This window comes from Onychomys torridus, chromosome 22, assembly GCF_903995425.1.
Source record: "Onychomys torridus chromosome 22, mOncTor1.1, whole genome shotgun sequence".
NCBI lineage: Eukaryota > Metazoa > Chordata > Mammalia > Rodentia > Cricetidae > Onychomys > Onychomys torridus.
In genome coordinates, this window is record NC_050464.1 from 32,166,452 (window position 1) to 32,180,998 (window position 14,547).

At 54.4% G+C, this 14,547-nt stretch overlaps 1 protein-coding gene across 2 annotated transcripts in view; it reads left to right on the forward strand.

Moving 5' to 3' along the window:
* Dtx1 (deltex E3 ubiquitin ligase 1) overlaps positions 1 to 14,547 on the forward strand; it is a 31,825-nt gene that overhangs the window by 13,643 nt on the left and 3,635 nt on the right. For both annotated transcript variants that reach the window (XM_036171875.1, XM_036171876.1), the window contains exons 3-4: positions 2,892 to 3,597; positions 14,293 to 14,354. In XM_036171875.1, coding sequence (XP_036027768.1) covers positions 2,892 to 3,597; positions 14,293 to 14,354 — 768 coding nt within the window. The remainder of the gene's footprint in view (positions 1 to 2,891; positions 3,598 to 14,292; positions 14,355 to 14,547) is intronic.

The window sequence follows — 14,547 nt, forward strand, 5'->3', positions numbered from 1 at the left end:
GTTCTGCAGATGGGACCAGTGAGACACAGAGATGAGTCTGGCATGCAGACGCAAGGGGGCAGGCTGGAAGGCTTGCTCCCAGCACTGAGAGAACCACAGAAAATCAATATGAAGTCCATTAAAACAAGCAAGCACCGGGCCCCAGGGAGTCTTCCAGTGGTTGGCTGGGACATTATTGCTGCCCAGGGACCTTATTTCTTGGCACCCTCTATCCTGCACCTCTCCTGTCCACAGATACAGCTCTGTGCCTCAGTTTCCCCTGTGCTGTTGTCCCCCCAGCAGCCTTGGACATTCTAAAAGGCAAGGCAGAGGACGAGGCTTTGGAGACCTGAGTGGTAGTATGGCTAGGGACTGTCAGACAGGGTCTGTGGTCAGAAGGGGAACCTCCCAGCAGGGTGCCACACTGGGTGCCCCCCCATCTGGCTATAGAAATATCTCACAGTTGTGAGGACCCCCTGAGTGAGTCACCGTGCCCAGAGTGGGGCTGGGGGAGCTGGAGGGTTAAGCAGAGGGGCCCCTGTGAGCCTGAGCTGATGGGTGGGCCATGGGGAGGAGCCAGAGGAAAGAGCCTGTTATGGCCAGAATGAGCAGGGACCGGGAAGCAGGTATGTGTGGGTGGTGCTTCTGAACCAGTGACATCCAAACAAATGTTAAAGAAGTCTGTGGATGGCCAAGTCATAATCCAGGCAGAGGAAACAGCCAGTGCAAAGACCCTGAGGCCTCACAGGGCTTGAGGTGGCTAGGGAGCAGGGCTGGGGGGGGGGGAGACCAGGTGAGGAGGACATGATCAGAGAGAACATCAGAGCTGGGTCATCATGAGGATTTCAGTTTTTACAGGTCATAGGGAGCCATAGAGGACTCTGAGCTCTCTGAGAATGGATGTGGTGTGGGCTGGACAGGATGCCCTGGCTGCCCATTGGGGACAAAGACATGCGTCTACTGCTGAGGGGGTGGGGGGGGAGCCAAGCACAGGAGGCAGGCACCGTGTGGCTGAGAGCAGCAAGGAATCAGGCAACAGAGCTGTCAAAGAGCCTGCTGGATGCCTGTGGGGGAGGGGAGCTCTCAGGAGAGAGGGCGGAGCTAATGGCATCAAAGCGCGGCAGCTCTGCCCACCTGGACCATTCTCCCCCCCCCCCCCCCCCCCCCCACCCCATGAGAAACCAAGGCTGACAGAGGAAGTCGTCTGAACGTGGTTACAGAACGGGAGAGTCTCGCCATGGGAACTTGAGATGAGCGCTGTCTGTGCCACATCCCCGGGGCCTCATGCAGACTCCGCGATCAAGTCCTCCTGGCAGGTGCGGGGCACGGTGGACCAGGGAGCTCCCTGCCATTGTCAAGACGAGGCCAGCAAGTTCATTCTTTGCCTCATTGCCTTGGCAAAATACCTGACCAGAACAAGGCTTACTTTGACTCCTAGTGCGGGCCTACTACATTCTGTCTTGGCGGGAAGGCGAGGTTGCAGGAGCCTGGGGCGGCTGGTCACGTGGTATCCACAGCCAGGAAGCAGAGAGGAAAGCCAGTGGCTCAGCTTCCCGGTCTCCTTTTTATGCAATCCAGGACCCCAGCCCACGGGGATAGTATCGCCCACGTCCAAGATGGGTCTTCCCACCTCCAGCAACCCAGTCCAGAAACTCCCTCCCTGACACGCTCAGAGGTTTGGCTCCTAGGTCATGGATGCTAGGCCCTGTCAAAGAGTCGAAGATCTGTATTCATTGTCATCAGGGCCCGGAGAGGCGTGGGGGGGGGGGGGGACGACTTCCCACAGCTTTGCAACAAGTGGCAGCCTTGCATGCCCAGGAGAGTAAAGTCTGTGCTGTGGCACCTGGGCCAGGCAGCCCAGAGTCAGCCAGCTAAGACCCTGAGAAGCGCAGCGGCCTTCGCTGTCAATCGCTGGTAACCTCAGCTTCCTCAAGAGCGTGGCTCTCAGCCAGTGCAGAGCAAAGGAGCCGGGAGACACAACAGGCCAGGATACCACAGACAGAGCTGACGTGTGGGGGTCAGCGCGGGTGCACACTTTGCTCTCACAGAGGGTACTCAGCATCGGTTTACCGAGGGCTGGAACACAGAGAGGGGAGGGGAAGGGGAAGGAAAAGCCAGGGGTGAAGGAGAAGGGGTACATACGGGTGTGAATGAATACAAGAAGGCGTGCCTGAATGAATGAAGTGAAGGATGAATGAAATGTGGCCCGATGGACGGACCCATGGGAGAAGGGTGGGATCCAACGGGCCCTGTGTGAATGCAGAAACCCACAAATGCCCGGGTTGGGAGCACCCTAGGAGTCTGGCAGGGAGCTTTGGGGGGTGGGTTGTAGATGGGCCTTGCTCTGTGTGTGGCCACTACCCACCTTTGCTATTCCTGTGATAACCAGGACCTTCAGGGCCCGCCTTGCCCCTTGCAGAGGGTGGACTGGTTCTCCAGGGCCCACTCCTTGCTTTTTTTCTCCTTGACTCTCTATGACCCACCCCTTTCTGTATGTCCCTGTAACCCCACATGTTGACTGGGCCGGCCTCTGCCTGCTTCTTTCCCAGCCCCCACACCCTTTAAAATCTCATTGCTTTTATTAGTTGATTGGAGGACAGCTCACAGCCTGAAGGAGCCGAGTCTCTCCTTCCACCACGTGATTGGATTGGAATCCTGGGATTGAAATCTTATGGTCAGGCAGCAAGCACCTTGACCTGCTGAACCATCTCATTGGCCCAGTCGCCATGTGTCCTGGATCTCGCTCTGTTATCCAGGCTGGCCTCGAACTCACAAAGATCCGCCTGCCTCTGCCTCCCGAGTGCTGGGATTAAAGGCGTGTGCCACCACCGCCGGGCCAGATCCCCTTCCTGGCCCTGAAGGTCCCCTTGGGGGCCTGTGCTGACTGACACCCCTCTCCCTTCTGAGCGCAGGCACCATGCGGCCAGTGCGACGCAACTTCTACGACCCGTCGTCAGCGCCGGGCAAGGGCATCGTGTGGGAATGGGAGAGCGACGGCGGCGCGTGGACGGCCTACGACATGGACATCTGCATCACCATCCAGAACGCGTACGAGAAGCAGCACCCGTGGCTCGACCTCTCGTCGCTCGGTTTCTGCTACCTCATCTACTTCAACAGCATGTCCCAGATGAACCGCCAGACCCGCCGCCGCCGCCGCCTGCGCCGCCGCCTGGACCTGGCCTACCCGCTCACGGTCGGTTCCATCCCCAAGTCGCAGTCCTGGCCCGTGGGAGCCAACTCGGGTCAGCCCTGCTCGTGTCAGCAGTGCCTGCTGGTCAACAGCACGCGCGCCGCCTCCAACGCTATCCTGGCCTCGCAGCGCCGCAAGGCGCCCATTGCGCCAGCCGCGCCTCCAGCGCCCCCGCCGCCCCCGCCGCCGCTGCCGCCAGGAGGGCCCCCGGGTACACTAGCTGTGCGCCCCAGCGCCACCTTCGCCGCCGGGGCTACGCTCTGGGCCGCACCTGCCGCCGGCCCCACAGAGCCCGCGCCACCTCCAGGAGTTCCCCCGCGGAGTCCTAGCGCCCCCAACGGAGCGCCCACCCCGGGCCAGAATAACCTCAGCCGGCCAGGACCCCAGCGAGCCACCAGCGTCAGCGCCCGCGCCTCTATCCCGCCTGGGTAAGACGCAACCCCCCCGCGCCACCTCCAGAAGGGCACCCAGGGCCACCCCCAGCAAGGAGCTACCCAGGGGCCACTGCCTACCAGGGCCGAGGCTAGGGTGAAAAAGGTAAGGTGTGGGCCACCCCACACGGACTCGCTTTGTGGTGGAGCACGTTAGCAAGCTAGACGGCAGGATGAGGCAGGGACCACCATCATCCATCCCATTTGCAGCTGGAAGGTGTCCCAACTAAGCTGGTTGGCAAACAAGACCTTGGGGAGTCCATAACTACCATTGTCTCATTGTCTGGCTCTTTACACACACACACACACACACACACACACACACACACACACACACACACTCCTGGGCCATTTGCTGTGACAGATCCATCAGCCAGTGAGCTTTGGATTCAGTGTGTGAACGGGGCAGCTGGAGAACACCACTCTTCCAGAGGACCCGAGTTCAGTTCCCAGCACCCACATGGCGCTCACAACCATCTGTAACTCTGGTTCCAGGAGATCCAATGCCCTCTTCTGGCCTTTGCAAGCACCAGCATGCATGTGTACACACAGAGACGACAGACAGACAGACAGACAGACACACACACACACACACACATACACTCTGCGTTTTGAGGTCTCTTTAACATATATTTTAAAGTTGCATTTATATATTGGGTGTGTGTGTGTGTGTGTGTGTGTGTGTGTGTGTGTGTGTGCCATAGGGGTGTGTATGTAGATCAGTTCTCTCCCACTGTGCTGACCCCTGGCATGGCACACTCAGGTCATCAGGCTTGGCGGCAGACATCTTTACCCTCTGAGCTGTGTCGCAGACCCCATTTCTGCACACACTTCATGGGTCAGTGAGGACAGGAGCCACTCCGCTGGGACATCCTATGTAAACCACTCAGTTTTTCCTGCCTAGTGTCCATTCTCCACCAGTGTGCCATGGGTGTGAGCTCACCAAGCTAAGCTGGTCGAGGAAGACCGAGTTCTCACGATGCACACACAGGAGACAGACACACAGAGATCAAGGGTGTCAGTGGGCATGATCCTAGGAGGAGAGAGGAGGTCTGGGGAAGTGGAAGAACAGGGTGCTGTGTGGTCCGAAGGGAGTGAATGGTCCGGACAGGCCACCATGAGGAGGAGCGCATAGGAAGAGATTGCTTCTAGGGAGTTCAGAGGATGCAGTGTGTCCAGGGAGGAGTTGGGGGTGTTCTGTACCTAGCAGGAGGAAGGGCATCCCAGGCTGGGCATTGCAGATACATAGGAGTGGAGGCTGAACAAATCTAGAAATTTCTAGAAACCACACAGGGGTAAAGCCTCCTTTGTAGAATGAGGAGGGGGGTTGTCTAAATGGGAGTTTAGAGATAAACTGGAGAGCCTCAAGAGAGTTTGGGGGGTACAGCCAGGAACCATAGAGTATGCTTGAGCTAGAAAGGACTATGGAAAGAAGAAAGTGGTCTGCTGGGGGTGTTAACCATTAGACACACACCCCTCTATCCTGAGGTCTCAGCTCTGCAAGGAGCCCCAAGAAATAGACTCCTGGCTCATCATGAGGTATAGGTGGATCCCAGAGGGGAGGGAGCAGCTCCCAACCCCTGGTTCTGTCGTGTTGTGAACTGGACTAGGAAAGAGCCACGGGTGTCTCTGTGGACCAGGCAGCCCCCACTTACCCACCCCAGCCCGCTCCCCAAGCCTCCTCACAGCCTTTACTTCTGAGTCTTTTCCTTCACCCACCGCCCCAAGGGCTTGAGCTGCTGAATTCGAATTCTGAACTTCTGAGTTCTAGAAACCCAAGATGGAGGACGGGGTGGAGCTGGCTGTCCTCTAGGTCCCTCAGATTTGGGGTGTCCTGTCTCCTGGGGTCCTCATGTCGCCTTTTCTCTGGGTGGCCCTGAGTCCAGACTGCCTCCTCTCGGGAGGACAGGGTTAGGCCCTCGCTGGCCTCGGTGTCTCGTCAAGTGGCTGCGTCCATCCTCATCCATCTGGGACTCCAGGATCCAACCAGGGGCGCTCCACAGCCCTCCGTGCCCTGCCTCCATCAATTCCTTTTCCTCTCAGCCCTCCCTTCTCCTTCTTTGCCACCTTCCAGCTGGGTGACGTTCAGGATAGTTTCACCTCTTCAGCCTCAGTTTCCCTACCGGACACAGGAAGTCCCACCTCACACCTGTCCAGGGCTGTATGAAATCTTTACACTTATCGGATGTGATCAGAGTGCAGGGAGGCCAAGGACTCCTCGGTCTATGATGTGATATGATGCTCATGTCATTGCTGGAGGGGGACCAGGGGAGAGGCCCAGAGAAGGGGATCGACCTGCCCAGAGTCACACAGCCAGTGGGGACAGGCCAAGGTTTTTTCCACTCTCCCTGTGCTGGGGCCAGGAGCCAGCTGGCAGGGTGGGCCTGGGGGACATACAGGGTGGGAAGATCCGCCCTGTCTCATGGGAGGTCAGCGTCCATTGCTGTGGAACACAGCTGCAGGGCGGAAGAACCGAGTCAGGCTTTCCGCCCCACATGGGGACAGCTGCAGGCTTGTTTCTCTTTACAGAGCACACCCGGTGTCCCCAGTCCTATCTCACAGCTCCGCCAGCATCGCCCGTCTCCATCACAGAAACCCACAACTGCTCTTCTTGCAACCACTTCTCAGAGGGCAAAACTGAGGCTCCAAAAGACCATGACACTCGCTTGGGTCATACACTTTGAACCTAAGTCGGCCGGGGTATATGGGGTCCTGTTTCCCCCACCTGCCCATGTTGCTCCAAGCTGTGGCCCCAGACAGTAAAAGAGCCCCCAGAGAGAGGATGAAGCAACAGAGGCCGAGTTGCGGCCCAGCTTCAACTTTCTCTCTTGCTGTGTGACCTAGCCAAACCCATCGCCCTCTCTGCTCGTTGGTCTTTGCAACTTGTGAAAACAGGACTGAGAACACTGGCCGTTGTCTGGCACGTGGCTCTGCCTGTGTTTCCCCAGGCTACACCCTGCTCCCCCATCCCTGTTAGGCTGTGCAACACTGCCAACTGAACAGGTGCCAGGCACCAGGCAGGCGCTGTTTGAACACCTGGGTCTTAGCAGGCCTTTTCCTGCATGCAGGCCCTCAGTGATTCCCTGTGGCCCGTGACTGGCTTATTTCCCCTGCTCCTTTCTTCTCTGCTCTTGTAAACACTCTCCCTGCCATGACAGTGTTAACAGGACATCTTCCCTCAGCTCCCAGCATGACTTACTTCTGTCTGTCAATCAGCTCCCCATTTGTTAAAGAACCATTGTGTAGCCAGCACCGAGGGGGACCCTGGGACACAGCAGCCAGAGAAGCAGCCAGACCCTGACATCCAGGAGCTCACAGCCTCATCAAGACAAACAAAACGCAAAAGAAATGCATCCTAGAACATGCTAGAAGGTGGTTTTAGTGCTACAGAGGAAACACAGCAAGAGAGGGATGGCAGGGATGACGTCTTATTTTATGGCCTTATTTTTTTTGTTTTTGGTTTTGGTTTTGGTTTTGGTTTTGGTTTTCGAGACAGGGTTTCTCTGTATAGCTTTGGAGCCTGTCCTGGACTAGCTCTGTAGACCAGGCTGGCCTCGAACTCACAGAGATCCGCCTGCCTCTGCCTCCTGAGTACTGGGATTACAGGTGTGCGCCACCACCGCCCAGCTTATGGCCTTATTTTTAAGAAGGGTATAACTTTTCTTGAAAAAGTAAAGTTGCATTTGGCCAAGGAGACAGTGGGAATGAAGAAGCCAGCCAGAGCCAGGCATGGCGGCGCACACTAATCTGAGCACTCCAGAAGCTGAGGCAGAAGGATTGCTGGGAGTTTGAGGCCATCTTGGGTTACATAGCAAGCCCCTATCACAAAAAAAAAAAAAAAAAAAAAAAAAAAAGAGGGACTGTACCAGGCTTTTTCTTTCAGGCCACCAACCAGCTCCCAAATCATGACATGGAGACTTATTATTAGTTTCTAAAGCTCAGCCCAGCTTAGGCTCCTTTCTGGCTAGCTCTTATAACTTAACTTAGCCTGTTTCTCTTTACCTTTTGCCTCGGGGCTTTTTACTTTTCTTTCTGTCTGTCTTGCTTGTCTGTCTGGCAGCTGCCTGGCTTCTTGCCCCAGGCTTGCCCCTCTCTTTCTCCCTTGTTCTGTCTTCTCTCTCTCCTCTCTCTCTCTCTCTCTCTAGATTCCTCCTCCTATTTACTCTCTCTGCCCGCCAGCTCCCCCATCCCTCTCCTGCACAGCTATTGGCCTTTCAGCTTTTTTACTAGACCAATCAGGTGCCTTAGGCAGGCAAGGTGAAACAAATGTAACACACTGTGGTGATACAGTATGTTCCCTAATAAATTTGCCTGACGATCAGAGTAACAAAGGAACAAGCCACCTCTTACCTCTAGGACTCCTCAGTCTGAAAAGCCTTCCTCAGCTGAAAGACTTTAGTTCCTGTCTCCTCGTGCCTTACATACCTTTCTCCACCCAGCCATATCATTTCCTGTCTCAACCTTCCAAGTGCTGGGATTAAAGGCATGTGACTCCCAAGTGCTGGGATTAAAGGTGTGTGCCACCACTGCCTGGCTGTTTCTCTCCTAGACTGAGTCAATCTCATGTAGTCCAGGGTGGCTTTGAACTCACAGAGATCCAGACGGATCTTTGCCTCCCGAGTGCTAGGATTAAAGGCATGTGCCACCACTGCCTGGCTTCTGTGTTTAATCTAGTGGCTGGCTCTGTTCTCTGATCTTCAGGCAAACTTATTAGGGTACACAATATATTACCACAACACACCTTTATACATTTAAAGTAATATTCCACAACAGGGGACCCACAGATGGCTCAGCAGGTAAAGGTACTTGCTGCCAAGCCTGATGACCTGAGTTCAATCCTTGGGAGATGAAGAGAAGAACCGTCCCCCAGAAGTTGTCCTCTGACCTCCACATGCACATCACAGCACATGCGCACTTATGTAAAATAATAAATGGGGTTGGGGAGAGAAAGAAGTGTGGTGGCACACACTTATCACCCCAGCATTTTGAAGGGGCTGAGGTGTACAGATCATGATAGGCCAGCCTGGCCCGATACTGGGACGTGGGGTGGTGGTGGTGGGGGATGGGGGGGGGGGGGGTGGCAGCGTGCCTGGGAGGGATGAAGGGAGGGGCAAGTCTTCCAGGCAGTAGGAACAGACTGTGCAAAGGAGGCAGGAACTGAGCTGATGTGGTAGACCCAAGTAGCTAGAGAGGGTGGAGTGCGTACAGGCTGTGGGACCTGGTTTGCTGTAACCGGCTTAATCCAGTGCTAAGATTCTCCAGCTGTGGAGAGATGTTCTTGATTGTATATGGAGGGGAGATGATTTGAATTTTATACGTGTGTGTGTGTGCGTGTGTGTGCGCGCACAAGAGAGAGAGAGAGAGAGAGAGAGAGAGAGAGAATGATTTAAGACAAGGTCTCATGTAGCCCAGGCTGGCCTTGAACTCTCTACATAGCTGAGGATAACCTTGAACTGCTGGTCCTCCAGTCTCCCCTGCCCTCTCTAATGCTGGATTTACAGGTGTGTGCCACCGTGCCAGGTTTATGTAGTGCTGGGGGGTCAAAACCAGGGCACTATGAATGCTAGGCAAGCACTCTACCCACTCTACCCTCAATGCTTGTTTATTTTTATTTCTTGTGATTTTTATGTCTGATGCAAGGCACCACATTTTCTCTCCAGGTCTTTTTGTTTAACTGGCTCTAAAAGGTTTATGTCCCAAAGTCTTGCAGAAGCCTGAACTTGGGAAAGGAGGGGCCTTGGCTTCCCACCCATCCCCCTTTCCTGGCCAGGGTAGTTGTGATGAGACAGGGTCACAGCCTCACCACAAGGTCAAACCCAAAGCCTCCCCAACCAGCCCCCACCTGAAGCACTTCCTGCCCTCTCCCTGGGAAGCCAAGCCACACACTTCTGTCTGCACTGTGTGCTCCCCAGGGGCGTGGGAACAGCAACCAGCCCGCCCTCCCCTACCTGGGCTCCACCCAGAGCTCCGGGGAGGGCAGACCTTGAGAGTGATCACATAGACACACAAAATAAATCAATCTTTGAAAGCAGGACTGAGCCATGGGGTCCCGGAGAGAAATCTGAATCCTAAATGCCAGCCAGAGCTCCAAGTTGTGGGGTGCACCCTGGGAGGTAGATGGGGAAACTGAGGCCTGCAGACGGTCAGGGCTGGCCATGGGGGAAAAACAACATGAACACAGGGCCCCAGATCACTGATGGTAGACCCCTGAACTCAGGCTCCATCTCCCAGGCCTTGCCTTGTCTCCACAGATGGGGTGTTCAGGGGGTGGCCTCAGGTGACCTTGAGGGCAGGGACCTGGCTACAAGGTGAAGTGGGACTAAAAGGCCGAAGGTGACAAGAGCATCTAGAGACGGGGAGGGGGGGGACTTTCTTCTCCCCAGATGGCATGATTTCACTTCTGCCCTCTCCTCTCCACTTGAACGGAGACCAGAGCCTTTGAGGGCTCCCCCGGGGGCTGCTGGGTACATGTTAGGCTTCCTCAGAAGGTCTGAGGCTCATGGGGACAAGGAACCACCATCAGAGAGCCTGGCAAGCCTGGGCCTTCTGGGGCAAAGCAAAGATGGAGAGATAAAGACTCAGGAGATCTATAGGGGGCATTGGCGGGGCTCTTGCTCCCGAAGGTGGTTACTCACTCTGATGGACAACCAATGAATGACCTGTCATGAGGTCACTTTTACAGCCCCTGACCTAGCTCTGTGGTCCAGCTCTGAGGCTTTACTTAACCCCGTAGGTCTCAGATCCACAACACCCCCAACCTTGGCCAACCCAGTAGGGCCAGCCCAGAGTTGGACCCAGAAATTCCAAGTCCTGCTGCCAAGAGCATCACGAGCCAGCTAGGGGACCAAAGTGATCTCACTTCCTCTCTTTGAGCTTCATGCTGTCAGGTGCAGGGTCCATGACCGACCCATCTCACGTGTGTCTTTGCCCTGGAAGTACAGACTTCCTAGAGTATAGTATTGAGGGTGATTCTCAAGTTACATTGTAGCTGCGTAGGAAGGAGTGCTGGGATTGATTGCTGATGTCTGCCATGGGTGCAGATTTGGTAAGAGTGGTATGCGTGTTATTTATTTGACATCTGTTCTGATCTCATTTGGGAGATCGGGGAGTAACATCTGGAATTGGAGCCCTTGTTTCTAATGATAACCAAGCGACCCCAGAGGTAGTAAGCTAGTTTCTTATCTGTTCAGTACTGGGGACTTGTTTTGTTATCCTCAGTCCTGGGGTCACAGGGTTGGGTGGTTCCCAGAGCTTGAAATCTGGCAGACGAGATAAGAGTTGAACCACACAACTAGAAAACAAGATGGAAAATGCCCAGATCCTCAATAAGAGATGAACTCTGTCCCTCGTGGATAAAAAGGAGCGGAGCCTGCAGTCAATGGATAGATGTGGAGGCTGGTGGGGAAAGGGACCACATACATGGGCCCCTTCCTTCTCACGCTGGGGAGGGAGATGAGTTCCTCTGCTCCTGAACTGGAGCTTCTTGAAGCTCAGCCTCTGAGCCATGGGAAGAGAACCTGCTTCAGTATAGGCTTTCTGGAAGCATTGCTGAGGACCCTGCCCTTGTGAGGGATTAACATCATCGCTGAGGATTCCTTAGAGAAGGCAGGTGTGCTGCTGTTCTTCAGGACCACCCCCACCCACCCACCCACCCAGCACTCTCGCCTCTGCATGATCACAGCCCGGCAGCTGCAGGAAATGTCCCCTGAGCACCTGCTTCATGGCTCCCTTAAGACATGGTCGGAGAACACCCAGGGACAGTGTGCTCTGATCCTGTGCTTAGAGCAACACAGTACCCACCCTGGTTCTGTGCACGTGTACCACGGGTGCGTGTGTTGAGCATCTGCTACACACCAGATGAACATCCTTTCTGTTCAGCATCATCCAGAGAGACCTAGTCGGGGATATAGATGGGGAGGGCACAGACGTGCAAAGGTCAGAAAAGGAACTGGGTCCACACATTAGAGAAGCTACTGAGTGTGAAGGAGACAGAGGTGGGCCAGACGGCGCAGGGCCTGGCCTTGAGTGAAGTGTGTGAAGACTTCCTTACATCCATGATAATGCCAAGGAAATAGTAAGATTAGGAGAAACAGGCTGTCTAGGAAGACAGCGTTGAACCAGAGATCTCCATAAGGGAGGGTGCAAGAGAAACATCTCAGAAAGAGCCATCTGAGAGAGGGGTTGATGCAAAGACCTTGGGGTGGGAATGAGCCCGGCATATGTGAGATCAGCAGAGCGAGTGTAGAGTGTGTGAGAAGGTGTGTACACCGGAAATGAGGTTCAGAGCACAGCAGAGGCTCGATCAGATGGCCAGCTGTTTCTCTGTGCAAAGGGCTAGCCTCAGCAGGATAGAGGGCAGAGGAACATAGGACCAGGGCTGGGAATGGTAGTTAGGCAGGCCTTGTGGAAGCCTGTTCTCAGACCCTCAGCCAACCTGGGGCCCCAAGAAGGCAGGGCAGGAGTGAAGGCTAGCCCCCACTGACTGGAGGTTTAGTGCGTGTCCAGGGAGATATTCTTGATGCCTGAGAGGAAGCGGTATCTCCCACATCAAAAGGGCCACCCCCCAAAGCTCCCACGCTTGGCGGCATGGGAACTGTGCCACGAAAGGTTCTCGCAGGCAGTTTGCAGACTGCAAGAGGGTGTGTGCCACCTGGGGACTGTCCCCTATGACATAGAGATGCTGCACCATTAGGCCCAACACAACCCTCCCCGCTGTAGCCCAGGCCTCTAAAAAAAGAAAAAAGTTTTTAAAGTTTTTCTTGAAATATAAATGTGGCCAAGATCTCAAAAATCCTTTTCCTGGGGTTTCCCTGCCTACCTCCCAGGGACAGAGACTCAGCAAGATGGGGAATCATTTGGACCAGACTTTGGGCATCATATATCTTAGACAGCAGTCTGACTATCCTGATTGATAGAGGCTGACTGGAGAGCTGTGCTACGGATTCTTTGGACTTCAGAGAGCTGTGATGGATTAGTCATGCCTGCCCCTGGTAGGAGATAAGTAGGTAGTGGTGTGTGCTAAATATTTTCCTCCCTGCCCATATTACACACTGTCCTGAATAAGAAGAGGTGTGTTCTCATGAGGCAGAAAGCAAAGGGGAGTGGGAAGGCAGAGATGAGGGCAGGAATTCATCTGGTGTGTCACATGCAGTGTTTGTAGACAGGTGGGAAGGAAGGCTGGAAACCATGACCACTTCTCTTTGCTGCCCCGTAAGTATGAAGAATAATAATTAGGGTGATGCTGTCCTCCAGCAAGGTCTTGGAGGGTGGTGACAAAGCCTCAGGCAAGTCACATGGGTGCTTGGCCCTTCCCATTTTGGGTCCTACCATACTGCAGAAGGAGAAGCTCTTGAAGTCTCACAAGACTCCTCATTACAAGTAGGGAAACCGAGGCTCAGTGCCTTCATCCCACTTCCACTGACCCTATACCTCAGGACTCAGAGTACTCATCCCTCTTCCCTTTTAGATTGTCCCACCTCTTTCCCCAAAGATGGGCTTAGATGATAATGGTATTGATGATGGTGATGGTGATGTTAATGATAATGATGGAGGTGATAAAGATGATGGTGATGGTGATAGTGGAGATGGGGGTCATAACAATGATGGTGATGGTGATGATGAGGGCAGTGATGCAGATGGTGGTTATAGTGGTGATGGTGATGATGGTTATGGTGATAGTGGTGATGGTGGTGAGGATAATGATGGTGAGGGCAGTGATGCAGATGGTGGTTATAGTCATGACGGTGATAGTCGTGATGGTGGTGATGATGATGGTGGTGGTGATGGTGATGGTAGTGATAATGATGATGCTTTCAGAATATTCCTTAGCTACCAGGATTCATGCTCCTCTCAGCAAACAAAACGCAGACACCACATCATGCCCATTCCACAGATAGAGAAACTGTTACAGAGGCTGACATGATGTGCTGTGTGTCACCAGCTAATTAGTGGCTGAACTAAGAACCAAAAGAAACTATGATTGACCCCAAAAGACAAAGAATACTTCTTTCCAGGGGCTCTTTATCTGAAGAGGTGACCGTGTGAGCCCTGGTGTCAGGACATCTCAGAGCCTTTATTGTGCTCAAATAAGCTAAGAATCTTGGAGCGAGAGACAGTGTGGTATTTCCCAACTTACTCCTGAATCCTTTCCAGAGTGTTTTGCAGGAACCGGCTCTCTATAGAACAAACCTTAAGAGAAGTTTACTCACTGATAGTTGGGTTTCAGGCCAGAGAAGGAGGAGGAACCGGGGCCCAAACACTCTCTAGTGGAAAGAGGCCATCTGTAGGGGGAAGAGGAGCTCGAGCCTGGGATATGGTTCACTCGATAGGGTGCTTGCCTCATCATGAAGCCCCGGGTTCAATCCCCTGCACCACATAAAACTGGGTATGGTGGAACACACTTGCAACCTCTCTACACATGGGAGGTGAAGGCATGAGGATCCGAAGTTCAAGGCCAGCCTGGGATACATGAGAGCATGTCTAAAAACAAGAGTCAGAACTAGGCTTAAGGGTGTTCCCCCCACAGCTGATAGGAGCTCAAGACGGGGATGCGGTTTCCTGGTGGCTCATCCAGATGACAGAGGCAGAGGAGATGGGGTGTGCCAGGAGAAAGCCTGAGGTAAAAACAAGCCAGGGTCCTTGCACCTGTGTTGGGGCTGGAGTCCAGCTGAGACTGCCTCTCATCCCCCACAGGGTTCCTGCGCTTCCTGTGAAGAACTTGAATGGCACCGGCCCTGTCCACCCAGCACTGGCCGGTAAGACCCAACCCAGTGAGGCCCCGCCCACCAGCCTCATGATCTCCGCCCCTTGGGTGAACTGGTGGGTGGGCCCAAGTGCGGTCCTTCCCATGAGATCAGCTTGGCTGCAACTTGGGGTGGTGCTCTGGGGTAGGCAGGGTCATAGTATGGGGGTGACACCTCCATCCTCTGTGGCACCCACCTGCCCCAT